This window comes from Canis lupus, chromosome 16 (genome assembly GCF_011100685.1).
Source record: "Canis lupus familiaris isolate Mischka breed German Shepherd chromosome 16, alternate assembly UU_Cfam_GSD_1.0, whole genome shotgun sequence".
Lineage (NCBI taxonomy): Eukaryota > Metazoa > Chordata > Mammalia > Carnivora > Canidae > Canis > Canis lupus.
This window is the reverse complement of record NC_049237.1, coordinates 58,657,324-58,684,477: the sequence shown is the minus strand read 5'-3', so window position 1 is coordinate 58,684,477 and position 27,154 is coordinate 58,657,324. Positions and strand designations below refer to the sequence as shown.

The 27,154-nt window shown below is 44.3% G+C and overlaps 1 protein-coding gene and 1 long non-coding RNA gene across 2 annotated transcripts in view; one reads left to right on the top strand and one right to left on the bottom strand.

The window, feature by feature from the left end:
* The window catches only part of CSMD1 (CUB and Sushi multiple domains 1), a 1,850,581-nt gene that overhangs the window by 639,823 nt on the left and 1,183,604 nt on the right, over positions 1-27,154 (bottom strand). The window contains exon 10 of the mRNA XM_038560546.1: positions 21,936-21,945. Within this exon, the coding sequence (XP_038416474.1) occupies positions 21,936-21,945 (10 nt within the window). The remainder of the gene's footprint in view (positions 1-21,935; positions 21,946-27,154) is intronic.
* Positions 15,162-17,859, top strand: LOC111090362. The gene is made up of 3 exons (XR_005371729.1): positions 15,162-15,319; positions 16,032-16,114; positions 17,450-17,859. It is a non-coding gene; the product is annotated as an uncharacterized LOC111090362 (long non-coding RNA).

The following is a 27,154-nucleotide window of genomic DNA, read 5'->3' as shown; positions in this document are numbered from 1 at the left end:
CAAGTCCCTTAATCTGCAGTATTAAACCGATTTTTAGAAAAACTGTACCAGTTTACCTCAGCAGTTTATTTAGGAATATCTTGACTATAGCACCTTTGCCAATATTGAATTTTGGTGCAAAAAATAAAATATTAATTAATTTGACAGTTGAAAAATGCTCTCCATTTGAATATGCATAAAAGTTAATGAATGTGCTTGTTTATTCTTTGAAATAAGTCTTACAATCATTATCTCATGGTCCAGTCATTGTTTTACGGGGAACTTGTTATTGCTATATCTGGATCGATCAATCCATCTACATATATATTTTTTAATCTAGAAATAAGTTTTGTCTTTATTAGGTTATTTTGCCAGCAGCTCCCCTTGAAAGTTTGGCCATTCCTAGATATTCCTACATTTTCTATTAGATTTTATGATGTCCTTGAACAGGGACCCTTGAGGAACACTGACCACCAAGTTCTAGAAACTACATTGTCACATTTCACTGTTACTGTTCATCGTTTTTCATCCTCCAGAATCCTTTCTCTGTTGGAGAAATCACCGTCTCTAAGGTTGGTGTTATAAGTGATCTTTTGCACCTGAAAGGTCGGAGGTATTTACTCACTACATAATGTTCAAAGATTGATCATTTAAAAAAAGATTGATCATTGATATTTTTTGTTGGTTGGCTATCAGAATGTCTTAGTGTGATGTCATTAACAGCACTATTAAATTGGAAGAGAAACCTATCATATGCAAAGTTATATTATTACATCAATGATCACATCTAGGGGGTCAAGGATTAGTGTGGGATACCCACAAACACGTGGTTATTGGATTCTTTACCAACCTGACAGGTAATAGCAATAAAAGGCATTATTGGGAGGAGGGCAATAGACTTCATTTGTCTCTGTGTGCTCAACAAATCATGGGCCTCGATTAAATAATATATTTCCCTGTCATTTACATCATCATAAGAACGTTCAGGATTTAACTTGGAACACATGGGGATGGAAAGACTTTTTTTCTTAGTTCTGTCGTGATTTAGTTTTTTTCCCACAGAAGTTATTTCTGGTCCTTCCCTTCATAACAGAGGGATGGAGAGGACCAAGGGATACAAGAGGGGAGGAACCAACTGGAGATGTTCTGGAGAAAGGGAGAACATTAAAAAAATAATAGAGAAAAGAAAGGAAGGAAGGAAAAAATGAAGGAAAGAAGGAAGGAAAAGAAAGAATGAACAAAAGAAAGACAGACAGACAGACATCATGTGCCCTGGAAATAGTTTTTCTCCTTTGCCATCTTCATATCTTAAGATATGGAAGTTAAACCAAGGGTTGTACACAGAATTATTTCAGAAAATCCACACTTTCCAATAAGGGTTTGCGTCCGTTCCCGCCGGGAGCATTTCGCCTCGTGGGGACGGCTGCCTCCGTGCCCCAGCTCTCCTGGCTGTGCTCTGAGAAGCCAGTCTGGGTGGGATGGTAGGACGTCCCTTTGCAGGGTGTCCCGTCCAGCAGAGAGGGGGACTGTCTAGAGGTCCAGGGGTGAGCCTTGGGAGTTCAGCAGGTGCCTGGAACCCTGGGCCAAGGCCTCCCCTTGACTCCTCCGGGGGCGAAGCCTGCCTGCCAAGGAGCCCGGCGCCCTGTCCCTTAGCCTCTTTTCGGGCACATGAGCAGGTGCCTGTGCTCCCCAGCAGACCTCTCCTGCAGGGGCGGGTGCTGGGGTGCCTCGTGCAGGTGCAAGAGCAGGAGCAGGAGTAGGTGCAGGAGCAGGAGCAGGTGCAGGAGCAGGAGCAGGTGCAGGTGCAGGTGCAGAATCAGGTGCAGGAGCAGGAGCAGGAGCAGGAGCAGGAGCAGGTGCAGGAGCAGGAGCAGGAGCAGGAGCAGGTGCAGGAGCAGGAGCAGGAGCAGGAGCAGGTGCAGGAGGAAACTCGTGCTGCGCCCGGGAGGGCCCGCGCTCGGCCAAGCAGTGTGGGCTCCGTCAGAGCGCACCTGCCCCGGCCGCCGTCTCCTGCTGCCGTCCAAATGTTTGGGGTCACCCCCCTCAATTCATATGTCGATGTCCTGACCCGCAGTGCGGTGCCGTGGACCCGTGGGGTGCTCTGGGGGGAGCAGGGAGCGCAACTAGCACCCTAGTGGAAGACGTCCCACGGGGACCCTCGTCCCCTTCTGCCGCCCTGAGCCAGAGCGTGTGCCTCGGAAACGTGATCCTGCACCTGCAGCCTGCAGAGCGGTGACCAGTGAGTATTGGTTGGTGACAGTCATGGGAGCCTGAAGGACAGTTTCCACGCTCGCGTGTGTCTGACCCACGATTCGCTTCATTGGAAAGTCCTCACACTCAGCACTGTTCTGGAGTTGGGTGTGAGCCCTAATCAGCATTCGGAAGCTTGCTCTTGCTGTCACCTTGACAGGTTAAGATGTCCCTACACGCCAGGCTCTCTTCTGTTTATTAAAGATGAAGTGTCCTGCCTCGCAGCGGTGTGGTAACCGATGAAAGCACCCGGGTGTGATGTCTGGCTCCTCTTAGGCGTGCAAAGCACTTGAACACTGCTTCGGAACGGGAGGGAGGGCCTTCCGATCCTGGACTGCACTCATGGTGCTGCTGTGTCTCCTCTCCTTAGCTGCTTTCCCTTAACCCACCGCTGACCGGAAGCTGGGGAGCCACCCGCAAACACCCCAGTACCGCCCCGAGGAATGAGGACCAGGTCGGTCTTGTCATCTTAGTTCCTAACAGACGAGTTGGCAGGTGCATAATCATTCAAACGAACTAATAATACGTAAATAATACAACAACCTAGTAAAGAAAGCACATTTCTAGATTTTAAAAATATAGTTTAGTAGCAATTAAACTCCTCATAAAATAATAAATGTAATATATACAATAAAATAAATAAAATTTTATATATATAATATATTTTTATTTTTTATATAAAAATATATTTTATATAATATATAATATATAAATGATATATTATCATTGATATACTGATATATATCATATTGATATATTATATATTATATAAATGATTATATAATATATAATATATATAAAATATATTTATATATTTATATATTTATATTTAAATATTTATTTAATTTAATTATAATTAATTAATTATAGGGAGCGAGGATCCCAAGCAGACTTCCCGCTGACCGCAGAGCCTGATTCGGGGCTCAATCTCATGACCCTGAGATCGTGACCCTGAGCTGCAACCAAGAGCGGGATGCTTATCCGATGGCGCCACCCAGCTGCGCATTATTTGCATTTAAAACAATCAATGTGCGTATTCATTTAATCTTTAAGGTCATTGGACTTTCTTATCTCATGGTCTTTTTATATATATATAAATATATATATAATATTTAAATATTTAAATATAATATTTAAATTATATAATATTATAATTAATAATTATAGGACAGCTGAGGACAGCTAAGAGCAACGTCCCTGACAACGTTTCTGCCCGGCAGCCAGAGACGGCTGGACGGCTCCCCGGTGTGGGTGTCCCCAGGTGCTAACGCTCTGAGGCCAGGAGGGCGTTGCATGCCCGAGTGCGCTCACGGGGTCTGTGGCCCACACCTCCACGCTTCCACACGGAGAAGAAGTGCACATTGTCTCCCACAGCCCACCACGGCCCACGGGCAGGCATGCGGGTGGAGGGCTGCGGCATGGCTCACAGGGTGGAGGTGTAAAGCCCTCAGACACGGCCATTGTGCCCGGCAGCCACCCAGGGTGACCATCTGGCAGCTGTGCCTTTGAAGAATGCAAGGATGCACTCAAGGAAAGCCTCAATTTCCCTCTCTAGTCTCCGCACAACTCTTGGGCGCACAGTTTTTCTCTGGAACCCCGTGGTTCAGGCGTTAGCACCCCCCCCCCCGACCAAGGACGTGCAGGCACACACATGAGTGTGCATGTGGCTGCAGCACTGTTGGCCTTCCCAGTTGAGGATGGGCGGGACTCATGGGCTGACGTCTCTTCTCGATGTCTAGACCTGGCCCCGTCCAGTGACTTACGGGATCACACCACGGCCACTGACGTGAGGGCACCCACCCATATCCCATGAAGGACACAAGACAGAAATCTATTTCTACCATTTTTTCTTTACAAATTCTCATGACATTTTCTGCTTAAAAGTGTTTCCTCCTTCTTTACTTTTACCTCAATCTTTGTTATTTTGTGAAGACTATTATTTTGCTGTTTTCCCCCAATGCTTTGAGAAAGCCTCATTAATTTCATTAAATGGTATATTAAATCACACTTAATGTGGTGATAAAAAGGGACAGAAATGTAAAATCTTTACATGGGAATAATAAAATTTCTCTCTGAATGAGCCATCCTAAGCCACTCCTGAGTAATTAATCACAGGGCTTTCCTGTGAGGGAAGCAGCAGGGCCTGAACAACCCCTGCATCACAGTGGACGCTGCCTGATGGGGAAAAAAACACTGATAAACATAAATGCTGGAGACACACAGAGATACCTTCTCTTCCCTTCTTCCCACCATCGCTGAAACCCACAAATGCCTATTGAAAGGGGGCAGGGTTTGGTCTACATTGTACCTGTAGGGAATCGTCAGGAGCTTAAACAAACACCCGTTGTAAGGGATGGAATGGCAGGTAGCTTCAATTTGGAGAGGCAAACAAGGCAGAAAATGATTTTAAATATACTGGCATCAGACTTCCATAAATGTTAAGACGAACCTTCAAGCTGATTTAGTAGTTTGAAGCCATGAGAGCTGAGGAGTCAACATACTGCTCAAGGCACTAATCTTGACCAAATCGAAGACAGTATTTGACCCAACCTATGATCTGAAATTATTCCCCCATGAAAAAAACATGCTCTCTGATTTTTTTTTTTTTTTTACCTTTTCTCTGATCTACAAACCTTCCTACCTCCTGCCAATATTCCTCAAATTTGGCCATTACTAACTCACCTTAGGAAAAAAACAGCACAGTGGGAAAAGTCTCTGTAAGTATAAATGTTCAACCGAGGCACGGATACGTATGTTGTATCACATGCTTGTGTTAGCTGCCCTGGGGTAGCTTTCTTCTGGATACAAGGTCATGAACTAAAGTTCTTTTAGGTTAGGTTTTCTAGCTAGATCATCAGGGAAAAATATAAAGTTTTTAAACTTTGTTTTGTGTTCTGAATAAGTGGGGAAAAAACTTCCATCTTATGAGATGTGGCAGACTAGAGGGAGCAAGGTTGTGTAGACGGATGACTTGGCTCGGGCATGGCCAGGCTGAGATGCCTGTTTCTAGACAGGGATGTGGTTACATGAGACTGGGCAGGGGACCCACTTTGGGGTGCTCTTTGGCCTCCACACGGTACTGAGAATGGATGAGATGAACCATGGCAGCTGTTCCCAAGGGGCAGTGCCCACAGTGGGGGTCTCCAGGACCCTCCCGGGGAACTGTTCGGTCAAAGTTGTTTCCACATTATTACTGAGATATTTGCTGGTTTCACTGCTTCCAAGAGCAGAGGCAGGAACAGCAGCTGTTCCCCAGGGTGAGTCAGGACAGCGGCACCGAGCAGCCCTCTACCACCGTGTTCCCAGGACACTTACGTTCACTTGGGAATGCCAGGGATGCAGCAAGGAAAATAATCAATTGCATTAAATCTAACCCTTCAGGGCATGTCCTTTCAACGTTCTGCTTGGTGGGATGGAAAGCAATTATCAGGGCCTTCGGCTGCATAACACAATGTGATGCTTGTCTGGAGAAATACTTGTTCAGTTCTTTGATCCCAGAGATGGAGTGCCTGCCTTTCCATGGAACGCCCTTTTTACTTGAAAGAAAGAGTAACAGGCTATGGCGAGTGCACTAGTTGTGATTGCTTCATAATAAATTACCTCAAAGTCCATGCCTTAAGCTAGGGATGGTAGATTCTCTCACAGTTCTGTTGGTCTGGAATCCAGGAATCCAGGCACAACCCCCCCCCTCCCCCCGGGAGGGGTCTCTGACATGCACAGGTGACTCCTCACTCAGGGACCCTTGGAAGAACCTTCTTCTGGTTCAGTTCAGGTTGCTGGTGAAATCAAGATGCTGTGGCTGTTGGACTGAGGTTCCCATCTTGGTGCTGAGCAGGGGTTCCTAGAGGCCACCCACATTCCCAGCCCCCTGGGCCCACCCACCACCTTCAGGGCAACGGGGAATCACCCTCATGTTGCATCTCTCTCACGCACACAGTCTTTTGTCCTTGAAAGGGCCCCTGGGAAGGGTTCACATGAGGGAGGGAGGGAGGGAGGGGATGCCCCTTTCTTGAAACCAGCCATGCTGTAAAGTATAACCTGAGCACACAGGGAAAAGTCATATACACTCAATGGGTATGTATGATCCAAGGTCACGGATCGCTGAGGCCATCGCAGAATGTTTATGTTCAGATAGTCACATTTTCACAGCTGGGTGCGAGGTGATACTTACTTGAATGAATAGTCAGCTATTGTCCCTGCAAGATAACTAGATAATATTTTTGCTGATGATGAATTTGAGTTTTTAAATAAATACTAGAATTTTAGAAATCTAGTATCTACCTCTGATCTTTACAACTTTTCAATATTTAGGGTGTCAAGGAAATAGTGATATTAACAACCATATATATATATATATATGTATTTTTTTTTTAGGTATTGTACATCTGTTTAGATGTTGATACCAACAAATGGAAAATCTGAGTAACTCAGTGAACCAGATCTGTGTATTGTGCAATGAAACCATGCCAGGGTAAAAAATAAAGAATATCCACTAATTACCAAAAAAAACTTAATATATTTCTCTATTTTCCAAATATTTACCTGTTTGCACTCTGATTTTTTCATTCATTGGCTTCAACCAAAACATGACACAGTGTGTTTAATATAGAAGTGGATGTAGATACCTGCCTCTTCCTCCTAGCTCAGTGCTAAAATGTTTTGCAAAAATATAAAATGGTACTACTCTTCAAACAACATTTTTTTTTTTTTGGTCTTCATTTTGGAAATGTAGTTATTCTCATAAAACATCATTCTGCTAATTTTAATGGGTTTATTATTGTCAATTTAAATGAAATCAACATTTTCCAATTTCTCTAAATATAATTTCTAACATATAAAACATCAATAGCTATAATGCACACACACAAATGTGTTTGGGATTCTTGATAATCCTCAGTCTGAGGGTTGGAAACCCACTGCCCGAGGCTATGAGTAAACAGGTAAGGAAATGAGAACTGGTCTCTGAGTCACGCATTCATGCTGGTGTCGTGGCTGGAATTCAGGAGTCCGTGAATTCAAATAAGAAAAGAAAACTGCATTTATAATTTATAGTTTATAAACTATAAGTGTTTATAGTTCAACTAACTTCTAATTTGAAAGTAATCCTCCCCTTCACTTATGCCTATAGGCAACAAACCATCGTAATATTAGCTGTACCTTGTTACCAGCAGAAATCATGGATATTTCCTTATCATATTAAACAGTTATCACAGATATTAGACTCACCACCGGGTCCTGTTTAATAAAGAAGTCCATACATCAGTATTTACAAATTCTCTTTTAAATACGTTGATGACTGTAGGTCAATACAATTAGTTTCATTTTGATCTCCTATTACATTATTTTATGAATAAGTGATATTTTAAAAATAAGACCATAAACTGCTCCAGACTGTTGAGGAGCTTGGGAACAAGGCTAGGATCCCCTGGCGTGCTGGTTGGGAAATGAGTTTTCAGCAAGGGGTGCTAAGGAGTGAGCAGCTAAGAAAAGCAATAAGGAAGCTGGTTGTACCCTCGAGGCTACATATGGGGATTGTTTCAAGGAAGCGCAGTGATAAACAGAGTTAAGTGCTGCGGGAAAGACCCTGCAAACTGACGGCTGGGGATTGGTCATGGATTTGGCAATGTAGAGAAACAATGGTGACTTTAACAAGAGTGGTTTCATTCCCATGATGGGGCCAGAGGCTTCACCGAATGGCTCTAGAAACGTGAAGAGTCTAGATGACCAGGGTAGGCATCAGCTCTGAAAATTTTTGTTGGAAAAGGAAGCAGAGTTAGGATAGTAGCTGGTGGGTCATAGGGCCGGGGGGGGGGGGGGGCGGGGAGGGGTGATGTTTTACTGTTTGTGTGTGTGTTAGTGTGAGCCTGACACCATATAGCAAGTTTGTGCTTAATGGGAATGATCTATAAGAGAAGAGAACACTGACGATTCAGGAGAAAAAAGGTGTCAGGGAAGCAGGGACGTCCTAGAATAAGGACACGAGGTGGGATTCAGTGTACCAGTGGCGAGCCCGGCCTCAGAGGAAGCAGAGGTGGTTGTCATGGAAACTGGCAGACAACAGTGTGAGGCGCCTGTGCCACTGTGTCCTTAGTGAGAACGCTGGGAGGACATGAGGACCTGGTCAGGGATGCTGACGGTACCGCAACCACCTATCCACCCGTTGTGGTTTTTAATAGCACATGCCCCACCCCCAAATACTTCCACAAGTTATTTAATGTTTCCATCAGAAAGTGCAGCCTCATTCCCCTCCTCTTGTGAGTGGGCAGGACCTCGCGGTGACTCACTTGCTCTGAATTGAAAGAAAGTGGAAGTAACGCTGTATAAATGTGGAGCCTAGGTGCCCAGAAAGGCAATGCAGGTTCCTGGCTGTTCTGTCTCTCTCTTTGTCTCTTTCTGTCTGTCTGTCTCTCTTTCTGATGCCTCACCTTTCTGGAAATTCTTAACCATGCTGTGAAGACCCTCAAGCAGCCCTTGGAAAGTTGCACAGCTGTGGACTGAATGAACCCCCCACATTCATATGATACCAGAGTGTGTTCCCCTCTCTACCATGTGAGGCCACAGCAAGAAGGTGGTCATCTGCAAACCGGGAAGACTGTTCTCACTGGATGCTGGATAGGTCAGTACCCTGATCCTGGACTTCCCAGCCTGCAGAACTGGGGGGAATGAATGTTTGTAGCTTAAGCCACTGGTCTGGGATGTTTTGCTATAACAGCCCAAACTGACCACCCACCTGTGGAGGCCAAGAAAATTAAGGCCGTTCCACTTTAAGTTCAGTGTTAGCACAAGTACTGCCATCCCAGGCCCCTGTGAATAAGAGCTGAACTTTACATTACTTCAGTTACAGGAAAAAACAAAAACAAAAACAAAAACAAGACAACAACAACAAAAAAACAGCTTACAGCTTAACGTCCTAGAAAGCCCCATATTAGCCCTAGAAAGCTAGTGGCAGGAAGCCCCTATTAGAATGAGAACAGAGCTCAATGCCCTTGAAGGCCCCATAACAAAATGTAAACAGAACTTGAGGAATTGCTCCCCCCCTCCTGGAGGTCCCCGAGACCAGCCCTTAAAACTAAGCTAAAACCCACCTCAGGGTCCAAGTCCCTGCTCCGCTGTGTCGGGTTTACTTGGACCCAAGCTCGAGCTTGTAAATAAACCTTCATGTGTTTGCATCGGTGTCGGCTCCTTGGTGGTTTCTCGGATTCGCAATCTTGGGCACAACACACCTAGTGAGGACTTGAGGTCATGGATGTGTCCTGCCAACAGTCATGCCAATGTGCCATCTTGGAATCAGGCCCTCCGGCCACAGCTGAGCCTTCAGATGCTAACCGTGGTCAACATCTTGCTGCAAATTTATGAGAAACTCTGACCCAGAGTGACCTAGCTAAGCTTCTGCTAGTGTCCTAACCAACAAAATATACGGGATAATGAATGTTTGGCTTTAAGTCACTAAGTTTAGGATCATGTATTATTTTTTAAAGGATTTATTTATTTATTTATTTATTTATTTATTTATTTATTTATATTTATTTATTCATTTATTTATTTGAGGGGGTGGGGAGAGCACAAGGGTAGGGAATGGGGAGGGAGAAGCAGACTCCCCCTGAGCAGGGACCCCAATGCAAGAATTGATCCCAGGACCCTGAGATCATGACCTGAGTTGAAGGCAGATGCTTCACTGCCTGAGCCACCCAGGCGCCCCTAGGATCATGCATTAGATAGCAGTAGAACCACTATGGCCCTGCCTTCAGCCTGTGATGCTGGTCTCTATGAATAAAGGAGTCTGCTGAGTGTTGACCAGGGCAGGGCCTGCAGTCTCCTGAAGCGTGGAGTCAGGTGGGATGTGTTAACCTGGGGACTGCAGAGCCCTCTGTAACAGAGGAGTCCACAATTTGAGTCCAGTGTTCCCGAATCTTCATGTTTTCAAGAGAAGCAGGAAACCTAGATATCTACGTGAAGTTTTTTGTAAGCATTAGCAACCGTTCTTTAAAAATAAAAAAAAAAAAATTATGCCAGAGAAGCATCATTAGCTTAGGTTCTGATTTATGAGAGGTGTGACGTGTGCATTCACCTACAGGCTCTTGGAGAGCTGGCGGGACTTGCCTGCCCGTTCCTGCCTCTCGCGCCTCACTCATTACTGTGCCCTGATGTGAACAGGCAGCTCTGTGAGCACTCCATCCATGTATTTTTTAAATTAGGTCAAGAGTTACTCCCAAACACTGTATCTGTGACCCAAGGATAGAGCCCCTGTTCCCTCAGAAGGTCTCTGCCTAACAGCTAATGCAGGTAAGCAAACAATTACTAAACTGTGCAGGATTACACGTACGGACACACATTCTATGGGGGAACATTTTGAACTCACATTCTAAGTATTTGTACTTATTTTTTTCATGTTATTTATCGATAGCATACAGCCTTTTTTCTCTTACTATAAAGGTAATAACATTTACTATAAATGTAACATATAAAATGTAAGTATAAATATAACAATTTATTCCATAATATCCATTGTTATTTCTAATACTTAGATTAAAAGGTGTTTCATTTTATTTATTATTATTATTATTTTTAAAGATTTTATTTATTTATTCACGAGAGACACAGAGAGAGGCAGAGACACAGGCAGAGGGAGAAGCAGGTTCCCTGCAGGGAGCCTGATGTGGGACTTGATCCTGGGACTCCAGGATCACGCCCTGAGCCAAAGGCAGGCGCTCAAACGCTGAGCCACCCAGGTGTCCCTATTTTTTTTTTTTTTTTAAGTAGGCTTCATGCCCCGCATGGAGCCCAACACAGGGCTTTGACTCACGACCGTGAGATCAAGACCTGAGCTAAGATCAAGAGTTGGATGCATAACAGACTAAGCAACCCAGGTGCTAAAAGAGTTTCATTTTAAAATGATAGCTTGATTTGATTATTTTATTTAAAATTTAGCTTGTCCCAATATTTGATTTTGATAGTTACTGCAAATGCGAAAGCTCACCTTACAAAGGGACCTGTACATAGACTCATTCAGTTTATCCCATAGATCTGCGTAGATACTCTACATGGACTGTGGACTGCAGTTGGCCCTGGTGCACTGGAAGGGGACATTGGAGTGAGGGTGGGGCACTGAGTTCCCCTGGGTGGGAGCTCCCATCCTTCTGGTACCTTCATACTTGTGGGCTTTTTTTGCCCAACATACTAACATGGGGCTGATATCAGTAGCATATTAAAAACGAAAGAAGCTTAAGAAATTGGAACCTTCTACACTGTTGGTGGAAATTTAAAATGGTGTGCGGCTGGGGTAGACAGTATGGCAAAAAAAAAGAGAGAGAGAAAAAATAAACAGTATGGTAGTTCTTCAACAAATTAAAGATAAAATTACCTGTGATCGAGTGATTCTACTTCTGACCATATACCCAAAAGTATTGAAAGCAGAATTTCAAAGAGATATTTGTATCCTCATGTTCACAGGAGCCTTGTTCACAAGCCGAGGGATGGAAGCAATCCAAGTGCCCGTCGGTGGATGAATGGATAAACAAAATATGCTCCCTCCATTCAAGGGAATATTATTCAACCTTAAAAAGGAAGGGACTCCTGACACCTGCTATAATATGATGGACCTGGAAGACATTATACCCAATGAAATGGCCACTCAAGGAAGGTCAAATATTGTATGATGCCACTTGCATGAGGTAGCTAATCAAATTCTCAGAAGGGCCAGGGGAGGGGGGAATGGGGCACTGGTGTTCACGGGGGACAGGGACCCAGTCCAGGAAAATGAAGCAGTTGTGGAGATGGATAGTGGTGGGAGATGCACGAGGATGTGAACTGGACTTCACACGCCGACCTACCTACTTACGCGCAGCTAAATGGTAAATCTGATGTTTGCTTACCCAACCACAATTACAAATAGCAATCAAAAGGTAATGAAGCTGAATTCCTTTCTTTCAAAATAAAGGTGATCATAGGTTTGTGAATGTCCAATGGCTCTTCAGTGGCGTGATTGGCTTGGGCACCTCCTGCAGGGGCGGAGCGGCTGCAGGGCAGTGGTGAAGGAAACTCATTTTAAAAGGGAAGAAATGGAATCAGCTCCCTTGTAGTCTTGTGCATCGTACAAGTTAAAATACCCTGAATGATCAGCCTCTAGTCACAGAGAGGAAGCATGAACACATCATTTCAAATGTCAAATGGCATGTTTATCCAGAGCACCATCTGATAACGTCCCACTGGTTTTTCAAATAGCATTATTTCTTTTATTAAGACGCATGGGCCGAAGCAGGAGTCTTTGTACCCACAATTTTAACTATGCCATCTCCTGTGTTTTGACTCATGGAATCATAAAATAATTGAATCGACATCATCAAAATATCAGTAAGGCTACCGTGAGCAGCCATCGGAGCCTCTAATCCAAGAACCAGTGATGATGCTCCACACGCTCTAAGGCCACCAGAGAAATAGAATTTTAGCGCTACGGTGGGCCACCTTTCAGAAACCTGAAGGTGTTGTTGACTATTTGGCAAATCCTTCCAAGATGAGCTTTACTACCACCCACAGTGTAACTGCTGCTGTCTTTCAACCGCTTCTGCTTGTTGAGGGACACTCTGCCCCGTGTCGCCGTATGATGAAGCTTTCACGTTGGGAACGTTTAACCTCCAGGTATTAGAAGCCCACGCAGGTAGATGCCCTCCTCTACCTGCGTAGAGGACATGGGAACAAGACTTTCAATCCAGGTTCTGTCCCATTCGGTAGCCCTAAACTCAGCCTTACGTCATCAATCCCGAGGCCCAGATATCTGCACTTTGAAATGGGAACTTATCTGCGCCCAGAGGAAATACCGCTCACGCTCTTAGAAGTGGGGCCAATAGTGTGTACCCAGCAAAGTGCACCGTAGGCCCAGCACCAGGGGCTCAGGGACCACCATGGCCGTGACCAGACCGTGCCAGGACTGTCAGACTTCACGACAGCAAATTTAATTCATCAGTATCTCTTCGTATAGGGGGATGGGCAAGACACGGGGGGTTATTTGAACACAAGACACACCTTTATGAAACCGTTTTTCCAGAATCTCCTATCACTTCTCCCATCTGTGTTCAGAGGAGGGGGATCTGTAGTCCAGGGGCTTCAAGCACATCTCACCAAGGCCCATTCCATCCCTCCTACTCTTCCGCCTTTGTTCCTCCCTTGCCGGTGAGACCCCTCCTTTGTTTGGAAATGGATCTACTTGGAAGGAGACCCTGTGGTCATTACACAGCTTCTAGTACTTGCATTCCCTGAAACAGCAATTCCACTAGAGAAGCGGAGACTGTGGCTTCCTCTTTGTGTTTTTGGCGACTGGACAGGTTAGATTGGAGGGGAGATATCTTAGGGCCCTGACTCAGTCTTTTCTCTGTATAGATAACTGAGCATCCTGATGTGTTCTCAGGCTCTTGGACAATTTAACGGGCAGGATTACCCGGCTCTGGGCCTGGCCACCACTGAGCATGGACAGAGCAAATCTCCGGGTGCTCCGCAGCAAAGAATTTCACCACGATGCGTTTGCAGCTGCATTCTCCTTTAACTGATTGATTTTTACTGTGGCCGCATGTTAGAGGCCAGGATAACACTTGATAGCTTGTAGCCACCGATGAGATGAATGGCCTTGTGTGCGACAGGCTCCAGTACCTGCAAGTACGTGTTTCTGCTCCCTCATTCTCCAAAACGCCTTGATTTCCTTCTGAGGCATTGACCTTCTCTAGCATTTACCATCCTCATCAAAAGGCTCTGCCCTTTTTCCATTTTGTGGACCTAGAAACTTCTCCACTGTTCCACAGCGATAGAAGCAGCTAGGAGGTCACTCAGAGATGAAGCTTTTAACCGAATATTATGACATGTTCAAAAACAACCCTGTTCATATTATGCTGGATATTAAAAAAAAATATGCTAGAGGTGATAAGAGAAAGTGCTTTTAGCTATTATAATAGGTAAGAATAATTTATTGCTTCAAAGTCTCATTTCTTGCCAAGGGTGGCTGTTTTCTTTATCTTTTTAGGATGGAAAAATTATTTCAAACATAAACACAATTACAGATAAAAGGGTATTGAACCCACATGTACTCATCACTCAAGTGCAGTCATTACCAACTCATAGCTGTTCTTTTGTTTACCTATATCCTTCCCTCCCGCCCCAGGTGATTTTGAAGCAAACCTCAGACCGTAAATTCATGAGTCCATAAATATTTCAGTGTACATCTCTAAAAGATTAAGATGCTTTTTAAAAAAAAACAAATGACCGCAATATCATGATCACATGTAAATGCACAACAATCCCTTAGTATCATCAAATATCCAGTCAGGATTCAAATTCCTCTAATTATCTCATTTTTAAAAATAATTGCCCATTAGGATTCAAATAAGGTACAGCTATTATAATTGGTTTTTATGTCTCTGAAGTCTCTTTTAAAATTCTGTAGGTTCTCTTTTTGTTTCGTCCCTCCCCTTCCGCCCTATAATTTATTTAGTGAACAAAATGAGCAGTGTGTTGAGGAGTCCCACATGTAGACTCTGCTAATCATGGTTCTGTGCACATCTTGAGCGTGTCGCTCTGTCCTTTGGATGTCCTTTAAATTGTCATCGGGTAAGGCCTTGATAAGATTCAGGTTTGATTCTCTGGTAAGGACTCTTCACAGATACATTTCGTGTTTCTAACAGGAAGCACATGATGTAGGGCTTGTCCTTCCTTTTGTGATTTTAGGAGCTATTGATGACCACTATGTAGGTCCATTATTTCATTAGGGGCAAAAACGTTTCTTCCAACCAGGCTAGATACGATCACAACCAGGTTCACTGATGCTGGGTTTCTGAATGTGAGCTGGGGAGTTACACGAATCAATATTAAATTTGGGTTGTGTCATTCAATGAATGTTAGGTCCTTCTGACAATCACTTAAAGTTTCTATTTCTCTCAGTATTCTGATGCGGAATGCTGTCATTGTCTCAGCCCCCCAGGCTGCTACTCTGAGGACTTCAGGAGATGAGGCTCACTTTGGTCCTTCAAAGATTGATTCTCAGAAACAAGGACTTAGATGCCCCGCATGTATGTGGTAATGATCCTGGGAAGCACAAGTAAGGGAATGGGTAAGTCCAACAAGAAGATGAGCGAGATGCTGATAATAATGATGGTGATGATGATGATGATGATGATGGTTGAAATAACCTTTATCTTCTGTATTTCCATCCCAGCCCCACAATTACTGCCCCTAGAGCTTATTATTTCTCCACAAATTTATCACTCTTTGTTTAAAAAAGTATATAAGCTCTTGGTCCCAACAACTTCTTTGAGTTTTCATTTTTCCTCTGAAGGATCCCATAAGCACATAAACATGTTAAATGAAATGTGTGTGCTTTTCTCCTGCTAATATGTCATTATGTCAGATTCATTTTCAGGCCTCAGTTATGGAATCTAAGAGGGTAGAGGGAAGTTCTTCCTCCCCTGCAGGTGTCTGGATTTATCATAGCCAATATGGGCTTAGTGCATTACTTCACTGTGGAACGATAGTGTTTGGGGGGGTGGGTAGTGATAATACAGGGAAGGCTCTTTCTAGTGCTCTTGTAATATCATAGATTTTGAGTTCCAATTCACATTCTATTAATCATTTTAAAGTTAATAATTCAGTACCATGTAGAACACTCACAGTGCTGTCAAACACCACGTCTAGTTCCAAAACATTTCCGTCGTTTCAAAGTACAGCCCCCTACCCATGAAACAGTTTCTCTACATTCCCACACTTTCCTCCTTCCCCTGGCAACCACCAGTCTGCATTCTCTCTCTCTCTCTCTCTCTCTACAGAGATAGACTCTTATTGGATGCCCGCCTGTGAAGGAAGGAGATAAAGGACCAGCAAATTTCAGTGGAATATGGAAAAAATGTTGGTAAGAGTTTGGGATTCACTAGCAAGTATGTTGATAGTCACACCTGGCCAAGGAAACTGAAACGTGCCCTGCTACAGGAGAATGCATCATAACCCACATGGACGATAATAGGACTTGGTTAGATTCCCACTCTTCAGAATTTAACACGGGATTATTAAATGAGTACAGACCTCAGGTACACAATCTAAAGCTGCAAATATATATTGAGAGAAATTGCATGTTAGGGTCAGGACCATCCGGCCAGCACAAACCTAGGAGGCACAAAATATGGATGGGAGGAATTTTTTTATGAAGTGCAGAATTTACCCCACAGGGTACAGAGATGCAACAGGATCATCAGGAACAACAACAACAACAACATTCATGGAGAACCCATATTATAGACATGCAGGGCTTCCTTGATTTCTCACAACCTGGGAGTAGATTTCCAGGCTCATCTCTGTTTTGTAAATGAGGGAATGAAGCCAACCTTGTTCGGCTCCGTGGAGGAACAACTGAGGTTTACGACCCATCAGCTGACTCCAAGCCCTTGCTCTTAATGAACTCTGCAGGTAGTTAAAGAGCAGTAGCAACATTATGGGAGGTGCAGAGTGTACACTTGTCTAGATTTGTTTCAGACAAATTGTACCAGCTCACAGGAAACCCTATTTTCTTCTTCTTAAGTTCCTTGAGTGAGTCTCCATTCCTGGGGCCAGAAACACTTCACGGAGATGGATACCAACGGGGAAAGAGGGCCAGGGAGGACACAGCTCCCAGCGGGAGCCCCAGGCAGCCCCGAGTGAGGGTCTCCTGTGGTGGTTGCCTTGGGAACAGGAATCTCCAGGAGGAGATTAACTTTGTCATTTAGCAGATTTGCCTGAGGCCACCATGCAGGGCAAAAACTTGATAGAGAGCCACACTAATCTTTAGGAGAGCTTAACCTTTCGCTGAAATAACCTTCAGCAAGTCATTTAACCTCTGTGAATTCCAGGATCCCCGTCATTAAACTAGGAGGTTGACCTTCCAAGGAGTTTTCCAGCTGTACCTTTCAGTGACATAAAAAAAAAAAAAAAAAAAAAAAGAAAGGAAAAAAAAAAAAGCTAATTATACTGGTTCATGTAAATTCTCAGAATAGAAGTTTTGCCAAGAAAACAAAGAAAATCATAAACCCAATAGTGATAAATGGGCAATATTTCCTGGAAACGTGAAAACTTGGAGCCGTCCGTGTAGATGCTGACCTTAAGCTCTGGCAACCCACCATGGAAACCATGTCCTACTTGCCCTCATGTTTCAGATCCTTTTCATTTGCTTGTTTCAACTACATTAGATCCTAAGTTGATTTTTTTTTTTTTTAAGATAAGAAAAACGGACAAAACGCACTGCCCGATGAAGTGAACCTCCAGGAATGAAAACTAAGAAACAAAACATGGAAGTGTCGGGATCCGGGTGGGAGTCCCAGGGATCATAAGAGAGGCCACGCATTCAGGTCCATCTTGCCTTACCTCTCATGGCTGTCCACAGAGTGACTCAAAATCATTTTGAAATTTGATGTAAAGTGAGAAATGGATCATAGATTTAATATTTATTGCTCACAATCCTGCTTCAGGTAGTAGAGAATTTTTAAGATCTACTTTTGCTCGAGTGTGTGAGCCCGTGCCTGTACGTATGGACACATGCAAAGGATAATGAAGAAACTCAGGAACATATACATGCTGTTGAGGATGAAGAATTTTAAGTGAGCTTGCTAGTGTTGGGTTCTAATGTAATAAAGTAATATTTAATAAAGATATTTAATTATTTAAGGTTATTGCACCACGGATCTACTGCTTACGACATGTAATTGATTCTCTGTGACCGTAAGGCTGCCGAGGGTGGAAGCTTCATCACACTCAGCCCCTAATTCCACATCCCCCGTGATACACATGGCTTCTGCTCCACTTACTCTATCCCTGTTACTCAGCAGATTAGTGGGGGCTGTCGGACAACATAAGAATGATTTTGCCTCTGACTTGAAACACCGGTAATACTGCTCAATCTAAGAGTGTTTTCTATAATAACCTGCCTAAGGCTGCTGGTGCTTCTTTGGTAGTGGGGTCTCCCAGGGCACTGCAATGCGGGGGGGCGGGGTGGGGGGGCAGGTACACTGCCCCTGGTTTCTACTGTGAAAACACATCTGAAGCAGCTGCTGCTGCAGTAACAATAAGACACTCTTAAGCAATTTTACCTTTGCAGTTAGAGACAGGCCTCTGATTACTCTGCTGAGCCCTGCAGAACAACCTTTGTTCTAGTTGTAAGAACAATCACTCCCCAGTGGTGCCTAGTGCAGGGGGAGGGAGGCACATTATGTCTTTTCTTCTCAGAGTAGGTGGTATGGGTATGAATGTGAGGGGAAAGTAGGAAATACGCTAGCAGTTCCAGCCCCGTGGGAACACAGCGCACCTGCATAACCCTTGCCTGTGAAGAGCATCCTCAGATGATACATTCACAGGTCAGGTGTCCCCGACACAGGGCACCTGTTAATTGGCACATCGCTGATGGTCCCTTCATGTTCTCTTGCCTGCTTTGGCTATTGAGCGACATCACTCAATAAGGATCCTAACTTGACTTACATCGAAATTAACTGACAAGCTTTAAAAAACACACATTGTCTAAATATTGACAGTCATTAATCCTAGGATTTGGTTTTAGAATGCATCTGGAAACCACTTACATCTGATTTTTTAAAAGATTATTTATTTATTTGAGAGAGGGAGCAAGGGAAGGAATAGAGAGAGGGAGACGCAGACTCCCCATTGAGCACAGAGCCTGGCAGGGAGCTCAGTCTCAGGACCCTGGGATCATGACTTGAGTTGAAATCCAGTCACTTAACCAACTGAGATACCAGTTACCCCAGGGATGGTTAACTGTGTGCGTCAACTTGACTGGGCTAAGGGAGGCCAGATGGCTGTTGAAATATTATTTTTGGGTGAGTCTATGAGAGTGCTTCTGAAAAAAATTAGTATTTGAATTAGTAGAGTAAGAAAACAACAACAACAAAAACCTCATCAATGCAGGTGAGCATCATCCAAGCCCTAACAGGGCCTGAAAGCTACAAAAGATTAGAGCAACTTGGCTTGTCGCTTGGGCTGGAAATCCATTTTCTCCTGTCCTCAGACATTGGCACTCCTGGCTTTCCTGAACAGTACGACACATTTGTTCTCGGTTCTTGATTCTTCAGCAGATGGCAATTCATGGGACCTTGCTGTCCATGATCATGGGAGCCGATATCTATAATATATCTATCATCTCTCTGCTTTCAGCTCTATCTCTGTGGAGAACCCTGATATGCATGATACAATGTGTTCCTAAATGTGTTGACATGTACACGTTCATGTGTGCACCTGTGCTGATTGTATACAGCTATAGAGTAAAAGATAAGTTCTGCATTTTTTACACATAATTTTCATACTTAAAAAAAAATAATAAAAAATGTGAATCAGGGCAGCCCCGGTGGCTCAGCGGTTTAGCGCCTGCCTTCGGCCCGGGGGTGTGATCCAGGAGACCTGGGATCGAGTCCCACGTCAGGCTCCCTGCATGGAGTCTGCTTCTCCCCCTGCCTGTGTCTCTGCCTCTCTCTCTCTCTCTCTCAATCTCTCTCTTGCTGTCATGAATAAATAAATAAAATCTTAAAAAAAAAAATGTGAGTCAGAAGAGTCCAATTCAGCTCCCGAGTTTACCACTTATTCATCTCACTCCATGAACAGATTTTAACGTCCTAGTGTCCTGGTCTACTTAGCTGAGAAATGGTTTACCTCCTGGACAGACTTGCTTTTGGTATTAGATATATGGGCACTAAAAAAAAAAAAAAAAAAAAAAAAATCTTAGAAAAAGGACTAGCATAATGTTAGTCTTATATTATTGCAGATAAAATGCAAGCTCCTGGCTGATCTTGCAGAAAATTTATGATAATACTTTCTATAACTACTCATTTTGAGAATATGTATTAAGCCCCTAATCTGTATCCAGCCTTGTTCTAAGTACTGACAACACAATTGTAAGTAAAATAGGCAGAAATTCTTGCCCTCCCATAGCTTTCCTTCCAAGTCAAAGAGATAAACCAAAGATAAGTAAATGGGTAAAATACATAGGTTTTCAGTGGGATAAGTACTTAGGGTAATAATAATAATAATAATAATAATAGAAGAAAAATATAAAGAGCTACTTTGCAGTGGGTATGTATGAAACCAGCTCAATAATACACACCTTGTGTGTCAAGCACTGCGTGCAGTCTACATACAGTACACCATTTTAAGACTCAACCCCCCTCCCACGCCACTGCATCTGTATGTATTCATAAAAATATTTAGGATAAAAAAAGATATTTATGATGGTTCACACTAGATGCATCATCTTCTACATGTATTAATACAACTTGCCTTTCCACCAACATTCTGAGGAAACAAAACTTGGGAGCATCCCATCATTCACTAATGAAAGAGGTTCATAGGGTAAATGACGTGTTCTTCAGGTGATGGACTACTTCCTAGCAGTTAAAGACAACAACAGAAATGTTCCTCATTCTAAGGTCAGATAAGAAATTCAGACCCAGTGCATCTGCCCCGTATTCCCCGGCCGTCACCCCTGCCCTGCAGCCCGTTACCCCTGCCCAGGCCAGTGGTCCGGCTCTGGCAGAGCCAGCCCTCCTCTGGCCCGAGGCCCTGCACCTGCAGGTTTCTCAGGAGGGGAGCTGTGGGGAAACACACAGTCAGCCCCACATCGGCAAGCTTTGAATTCACCTCTACGGGTTCCTACGGTGACCTTGGACGCCTACCTTGGACGCCTACCCATCCTCATGGGCAGTGGCAACCGTATGAACAGCCCTGTCACGGGGGGTCTCTATCTCCAAAATGAATGGAGGAACAGGGCGAGAAGTGCTCTGGGTCATAGCAGGGTGTTCTCTACGAAGCACTGTGTGGGATGATCACCCCAGACCTTTCCTCCCAGGATCCGATTCTCTGAATTACTTGTGTTAAATAATATGACCTTCCATTGGATGGGGACAGGGACTGCTGCTTTAATAAAAATTGCATTTCCCGTGTGTGGCTGTCCTTATCACAAACAATGGCTATCTATAGAAATAATCATTGATTTTTTTTTTGCTCTCTAGCGATAAGCCGATTAGTGGTAATGACCTGTGTGTTTATCTCTGGTGTGATTTTCTTCCATAAGAAAAAATATCAGCTTGCCGTGAACCTAATTTTCTTAATTTGACCTTCTAAATCTCATCCCTCATGGAAAATTGTTTTTTTTTTTCCTTTTTTAATTTGTAGAACTATTTTAGAAAAAAAAAAGTTAGATTTTACCATTAAATGGAGGAGTTACACTAGAATTTTTAAATGACATCATTTTGTTGTGCCTGTGGCCATACCCTCTCTATGGCTTCTAATATATTTCACTTACACTGTTCCAGATTTCTTTTTCCCAACATCCTTGTACAGAATGGTACATTTCCCCTTAAGTCAATTCAAAATGCTGCCAATACAACATGCCCTCTTGCTTACTAAGATTTTCCTAAGCTACTTTGGATGCCCCACAATCTTTTTACACTGTCCAGGAAAATCCATGAGTGTTTCTTCTCTTCAGGTCTCTGACTTCCAATTTTAGGCAGTGATATTTAATAAAGATTCTTGGCCAACATTCACCTCACCTCCTATATTTGCATGACAGCATTTGAAATCAAAGGAGAAAATTAAAAAAAAAAAAAAGTAGCTGAGATGGTAGTCTTGAAACTAAAGACACATAATCCATTTAGTGTCACGCCAGCCAAATAGTTAATCTTTGCAAAGTGAGACTTTCCTTGCACTCTGATGTTGCTTCTTAATACTACAGGTAGATGACTGTCGAGGGAAATTTTTATCAGAAACAGCTAAACGACCTGCAAGAGCTTGCAGAACACTGTGACAAACTAATGAGGAGCAGGTGAGCCATTTCTCCCTTGCTGGTATTTATGCGTTTCAAACATGAAGGTAAATGATTACTATAGTCTCTTTCCATTACCATCATACAGACACTAACGTACACATTTATTTATTAAACACATTTTGTGGCTATGTGTACCAAAATGTTGCCTCTTTTGTTCTCTGAGTTCAATAAATATAGAAGGAATTTTGATAAAGTTGTCAATTTTACAGTTTCAAAACAAGATCACTGAGGACGTTCAGGGCGGTGAACCTAGTGTCTACAGGATGCTTTAGTGGTGGGTACAGGTTGTTATACATTTGGCCAAACTCATAGGATGTTCCACACCAAGAATGAACTCTAACAAGGATCATGGGTGATGATGATGTGTCAGTGTAGGTTCATCAGTTATAACCAAGGTTCCATCTTGTGGGGGATATTGATAGCGGGGGCTCGTGCACATGCAGGAACAGGGGGTACATGGGAAGTCTCATTTTGCTCACTATTGCTGTGAACCTAAACCTGCTCTAACATAATAATGGATTTTTAAAGAGAGGGAGAGAGACAGAGAGACAGTGAGACAGAGAGAGACAGAGAGAGTCCTACAAGGAAAAATGAATCCCATACTTACAAGTAGAAAACAGTCTTAGGTGTTTTTCCCTGTTTTGTTCACATTTCAATACATCTTACAATGTGCACACACAGGGCCTGGCCTTTGATAACTGCATATTCTTGTCATAAAATATGCATGGTGGATATCACAAGTTTTATTTCTTTCAAACTTGCGTTGAAGTCATACTTGAAGTTAATACCTATACCAAATGCATTATTTAAATCTGAATTTTGATCATGACGATCAGAAATGCAAGTATCAATCTTTCAGACAAAGATGAATAAGCAGCCCCCTTTCTGGAACTGTATGCTCAGTTGCGGGAAGGGAGCAAAACACTCTCAGATGAGACTAGCCACTCAGCACGAGTTTTGAGAAAACGAGCCTTAGATAATGTGATAGAGCAAGGTCAGACTTTGAATTCACAAGATGGTACAAAAGACGTGCTAGTCTGGTCATCAATGCTAATGCCAAAGGGAGATTCAAGTGGCATTAATGAAGGCAGTCAATGGGAATGGGGTGGACATTCTAAAACACGGTTGATGTGCTGGTGTGATGATGCTGTCTTTCTCTTTATGTAAAATATATATTGAAAAAAAAAAAAAAGAAGGACACCTGGGTAGCTCAGTGGTTGAGCATCTGCCTTCAGCTCAGGGCATGATCCCCCAGTCCCCGGATCGAGTCCCACATCAGGCTCCCTGCATGGAGCCTGCTTCTCCCTCTGCCTATGTCTCTGCCTCTCTCTCTGTCTCTCATAAATAAATAAATAAAATCTTTAAAAAACTAAAATAGATATTGGTAAGTGATGCTTACCAATTACCAATGACATTAATATCCTATGTTCTAAAAATCTGTAAAGCCTCTGTAATTCTCCCTCTGGCCTTGGATAGTGGACGTATAAGCAGACACAAGAGGCACGTTCAAACTTGTTCAGATTAAAAATTTCCATAGATACATTTTATTATAGTGTAATTATATTTTTGTATAAATATATATATTTCAGGGTTCCCTGGGTGGCGCAGCAGTTTAGCGCCTGCCTTTGGCCCAGGGCGTGATCCTGGAGACTCGGGATCGAATCCCACATCGGGCTCCCGGTGCATGGAGCCTGCTTCTCCCTCTGCCTGTGTCTCTGCCTCTCTCTCTCTCTCTGTGTGACTATCATAAATAAATAAATAAATAAATAAATAAATAAATAAATAAATAAATAAATAAATTTAGAAAAAAAAATAAAAAATATATATATATTTCACAGATATAAAGGAAATATATATGATATAATTCACTTAAATAGATTTAATCTCGGAAGAGTGGGAACATACTCTACAGTTATTTATTTATTTATTTATTTATTTATTTATTTATTTAATGTTTTTATTTACATAAAAGTTAATTTTAAGGCTTTTTCCATCTATATTGGAGACTGATCACACTTAAAACTGCAGGCATTTAGGTGATGTTTTGATGCGTGTGCATACATTGTGAAATGACTGTCGCGGTCTAGCTACCTGACACATCCATCATCTCAGAGCATTAAGTGTGTGTGTTAAGGACCCTGGAGATCTACTCTCTTAGGAAGTTTCAGGTGCACGACACCTATTATTAACTAGAGTCACTGTAGCTGTAGAGCTTATTCATACACAGGTAAGAGTTTGTCCCCTTTGATCAATATACCCCATTTCTCCACCCCTAGCTCCTGGCAAACACCATTCAACTCTCTGTTACTAAGAGAATCACTGTTTAAAATCTTTTTTTTTTTTTTTTTTTTTTTTTTTTTTTTAGATCACGCGGATAGTTGAGGTCATGCACAGGTGCTAGGTGACGTCTTGTGGTGGTTTGACTCGCTCTCCCTGATGACCAGTGCTGCTGAGCACCTTTTCCCACACCTCCAGTTGGTTTGGACATTTTCCAAAGGCATTTGCTTTTTCTTCTGTGTGATCCAATCTGCTGTAGGAACTCTCTTGCATGGGTGCCCGGTGGTACCTTGAGTAGATGTCTGACTCTTGGTTTCAGCTCAGAGTGTGATCTTGGGTGGTGAGATGGAGCCCCGCATCACACTCTCAGCGCTGAGTCAGCTCCAGTCGTCTCCCCCTCTGTCCCGCCTCCCCTGGCTCCTGCTCACTCGCGCTCTCTCAAAGATAAGCAAATAAATCTTAATAAAAAAGAAAAGAAAAGAAAAGAAAAGAAAGGAAAAGAATCGAAAAGGAAAGAAAAGAAAAGAAAAGACAACGAAAAGAGAAAAGAAAAGAAAAGAAGGAACAAAAAGAAAAAGAAAAGAAGAAAAAAAAGAAAGAAAGCAAAAAAAGCCATCCCTCCCGCCCTCCTATGACGCTAAGGACCTTCTTGTACTCCGGCCGGCCTACGTCCGTCCGTCCTGCTCCCTCCAATCCCTCCCTCCATCCCTACCTCCACTCCCTCCCTCCAGGACAACCCGTAGGAAGAACTTATTGAATTTTATGGCAGTCATTGTTTTCTTCATCGCCAGAATTTCAGTTTGGTTCTTTTTTTATGTTTTTTTTTTTTTTTTTTTTTTTTTTTTATGTCTCTGCTGAACTGCTCATTTTTTTCTTGTGTTGTTTTCCTAATTCCATTGGAGGGCTTATCCCTGTCTCCTCCAGCTCACTAAGCTTCTTCATAATGATTATTTGAATCCTCTGTCAGTCCATTCATACATCTCCAACTGCTTTGAGGTTGTTACTGGACGTGTATTATCTGTGTGGCGGCGTCATCTTTCCCTGATTCTCTGTGCCCTGGAGTCTTGCACAGGCGTCCCGTGCTTGCAGAAGCCTCTTCTTTTCCAGACTTTGAGGACTGGCTTCCTCGAGGAGAGAGTTCGCTTGCCAGGGCTGCTCGCTGGAGCCTACTGTGGCTCCATGGGTATGTGGGGGGCACGCTGTCCCACCTGTTTAAATAGCTCTGGTCTATGGTGTCACCGACTGCACGCTGCTTGCTTGGGAGCAAGAGCTGTGGGGCACACTTGGTGTCTGGGGGAGCTGTTGGGGACCTCAGCAGCGCCCCCAGGTCCAGCGATGAGGGACTAGAGCAAGTGTCGGGTGTCCATGGTGATGGGGCCAGTCGTGAGCATGCACTTGACTGCAGGGTCGCCTGCAAGGGTGTGCCTGATGGTGGGGGCTGGCTGCGGGCGTGCATGGGGCAAGGCCCGAGGCAGTGGCCAGGGCCAAGCAGGCACGTCGGTGGTATCTGGGCTGTGCGCCAGGCTGTGGTGCCTGAAGCAGGACTGATGGGCCTCCGGGCTGGGCTCAGCACTGAGGAGCCTGCAAAGGAAAAAGTGCGTGGAGACGACAGGGGTGGGCAGCCCGTCTTCTGGGTGCTCAAGCCAGGGTGCACGGCGCCAGGTCATCGTTGGCCCAGCAGGCCCGGGGCAGGGGCACAGTCCCTCCTGCCGGGGGCAGTGGGGCAGCCTCGCCTGTCTTCATTCCTGGCCATGTCCAGACACCCCGGTGCCAGGGCCCCCAGCAGTGTGAGTGGGGAGGGCAGCCCTGTCGTGTGGAGTCCAGGAGGCCGGCGTCTCCAGTTGCCTGTTCCCCCCCGCCCAAGGCCGGGGCACCTGCAGCTGCCCTCCCCACTCCCTCGGCCGGGTTCTCCAGGCTCCTGTCTCCACTGCGTGGCCAGGCCTACGTGCACCTGTCCCGGGCCCACCTGGGAGGTGGGGGGTGCTGCGACCTGTGTGTGCGTGGGTTTGGGGGGTGGCGGGCCAGGGCCGGGCTCTCCTATCCGGCATCGACCTCTTGCTGACGGGGCTCCTCGATTTGAAGTTGCAAACAATTCGGTAGCTGCAGCCTCCGAGGCGGCCCGGGCCCAGGACGCAGCCCTCCAGCTCCTGTCACCCTGGAGCCCCGTCTGCGCTGCCACACCGCTCGCCGGACGCCTGGTCCTGTGTGCGGAAAGCTCAGCTGGCTGCCAGGCACCAGGCTGCAGCCGTCAGAGCGAACACGCTTGCTGAGTCTGCAGCCCCGGGTCAGATGGACGGACGGCCCAGCTCCTGTACCGTGAGCCCGCGCCTGGAGGGTCATATTAACTTTAAATTATTTACATTAATTTTACAAAGTTAATGAATGCAAACTTTAATGCCTGCAAGGCCCCATATTTCTTCTTTCCCTTTCTTCCTACTGTCTTTGCTCATCACCTCAGGAAAGGCACAGGCCGAGCCTGGAGAAGGTTCTAGAACTCTCTGCACAGCAGCCCAGGGAAGAGGGGCAGGCAGGAAATGAGACGCATGACAGAGTCTTAACATCTGGAGGAAGAGGAGTGTCTGAAATCAGATCAACAAGTACCATCAGGGTACTTCATGGACGCTCGGACACCGCCAGGCGTGGAGCGCAGAGCGCGGGCAAGCACAGAGCCGTCGCGGCCAAATCCGTGATCCTCCTTGGGGAGATAACTGTGTGCAAACAAGCTCATCTTGGATCCAATGTAATAAAGTGGAGCTTCAGTCAACGGAACGGGAAAAGACTGTGATGTTTATTGCAGAGATATATTTTTATTGTTAGTGGAAG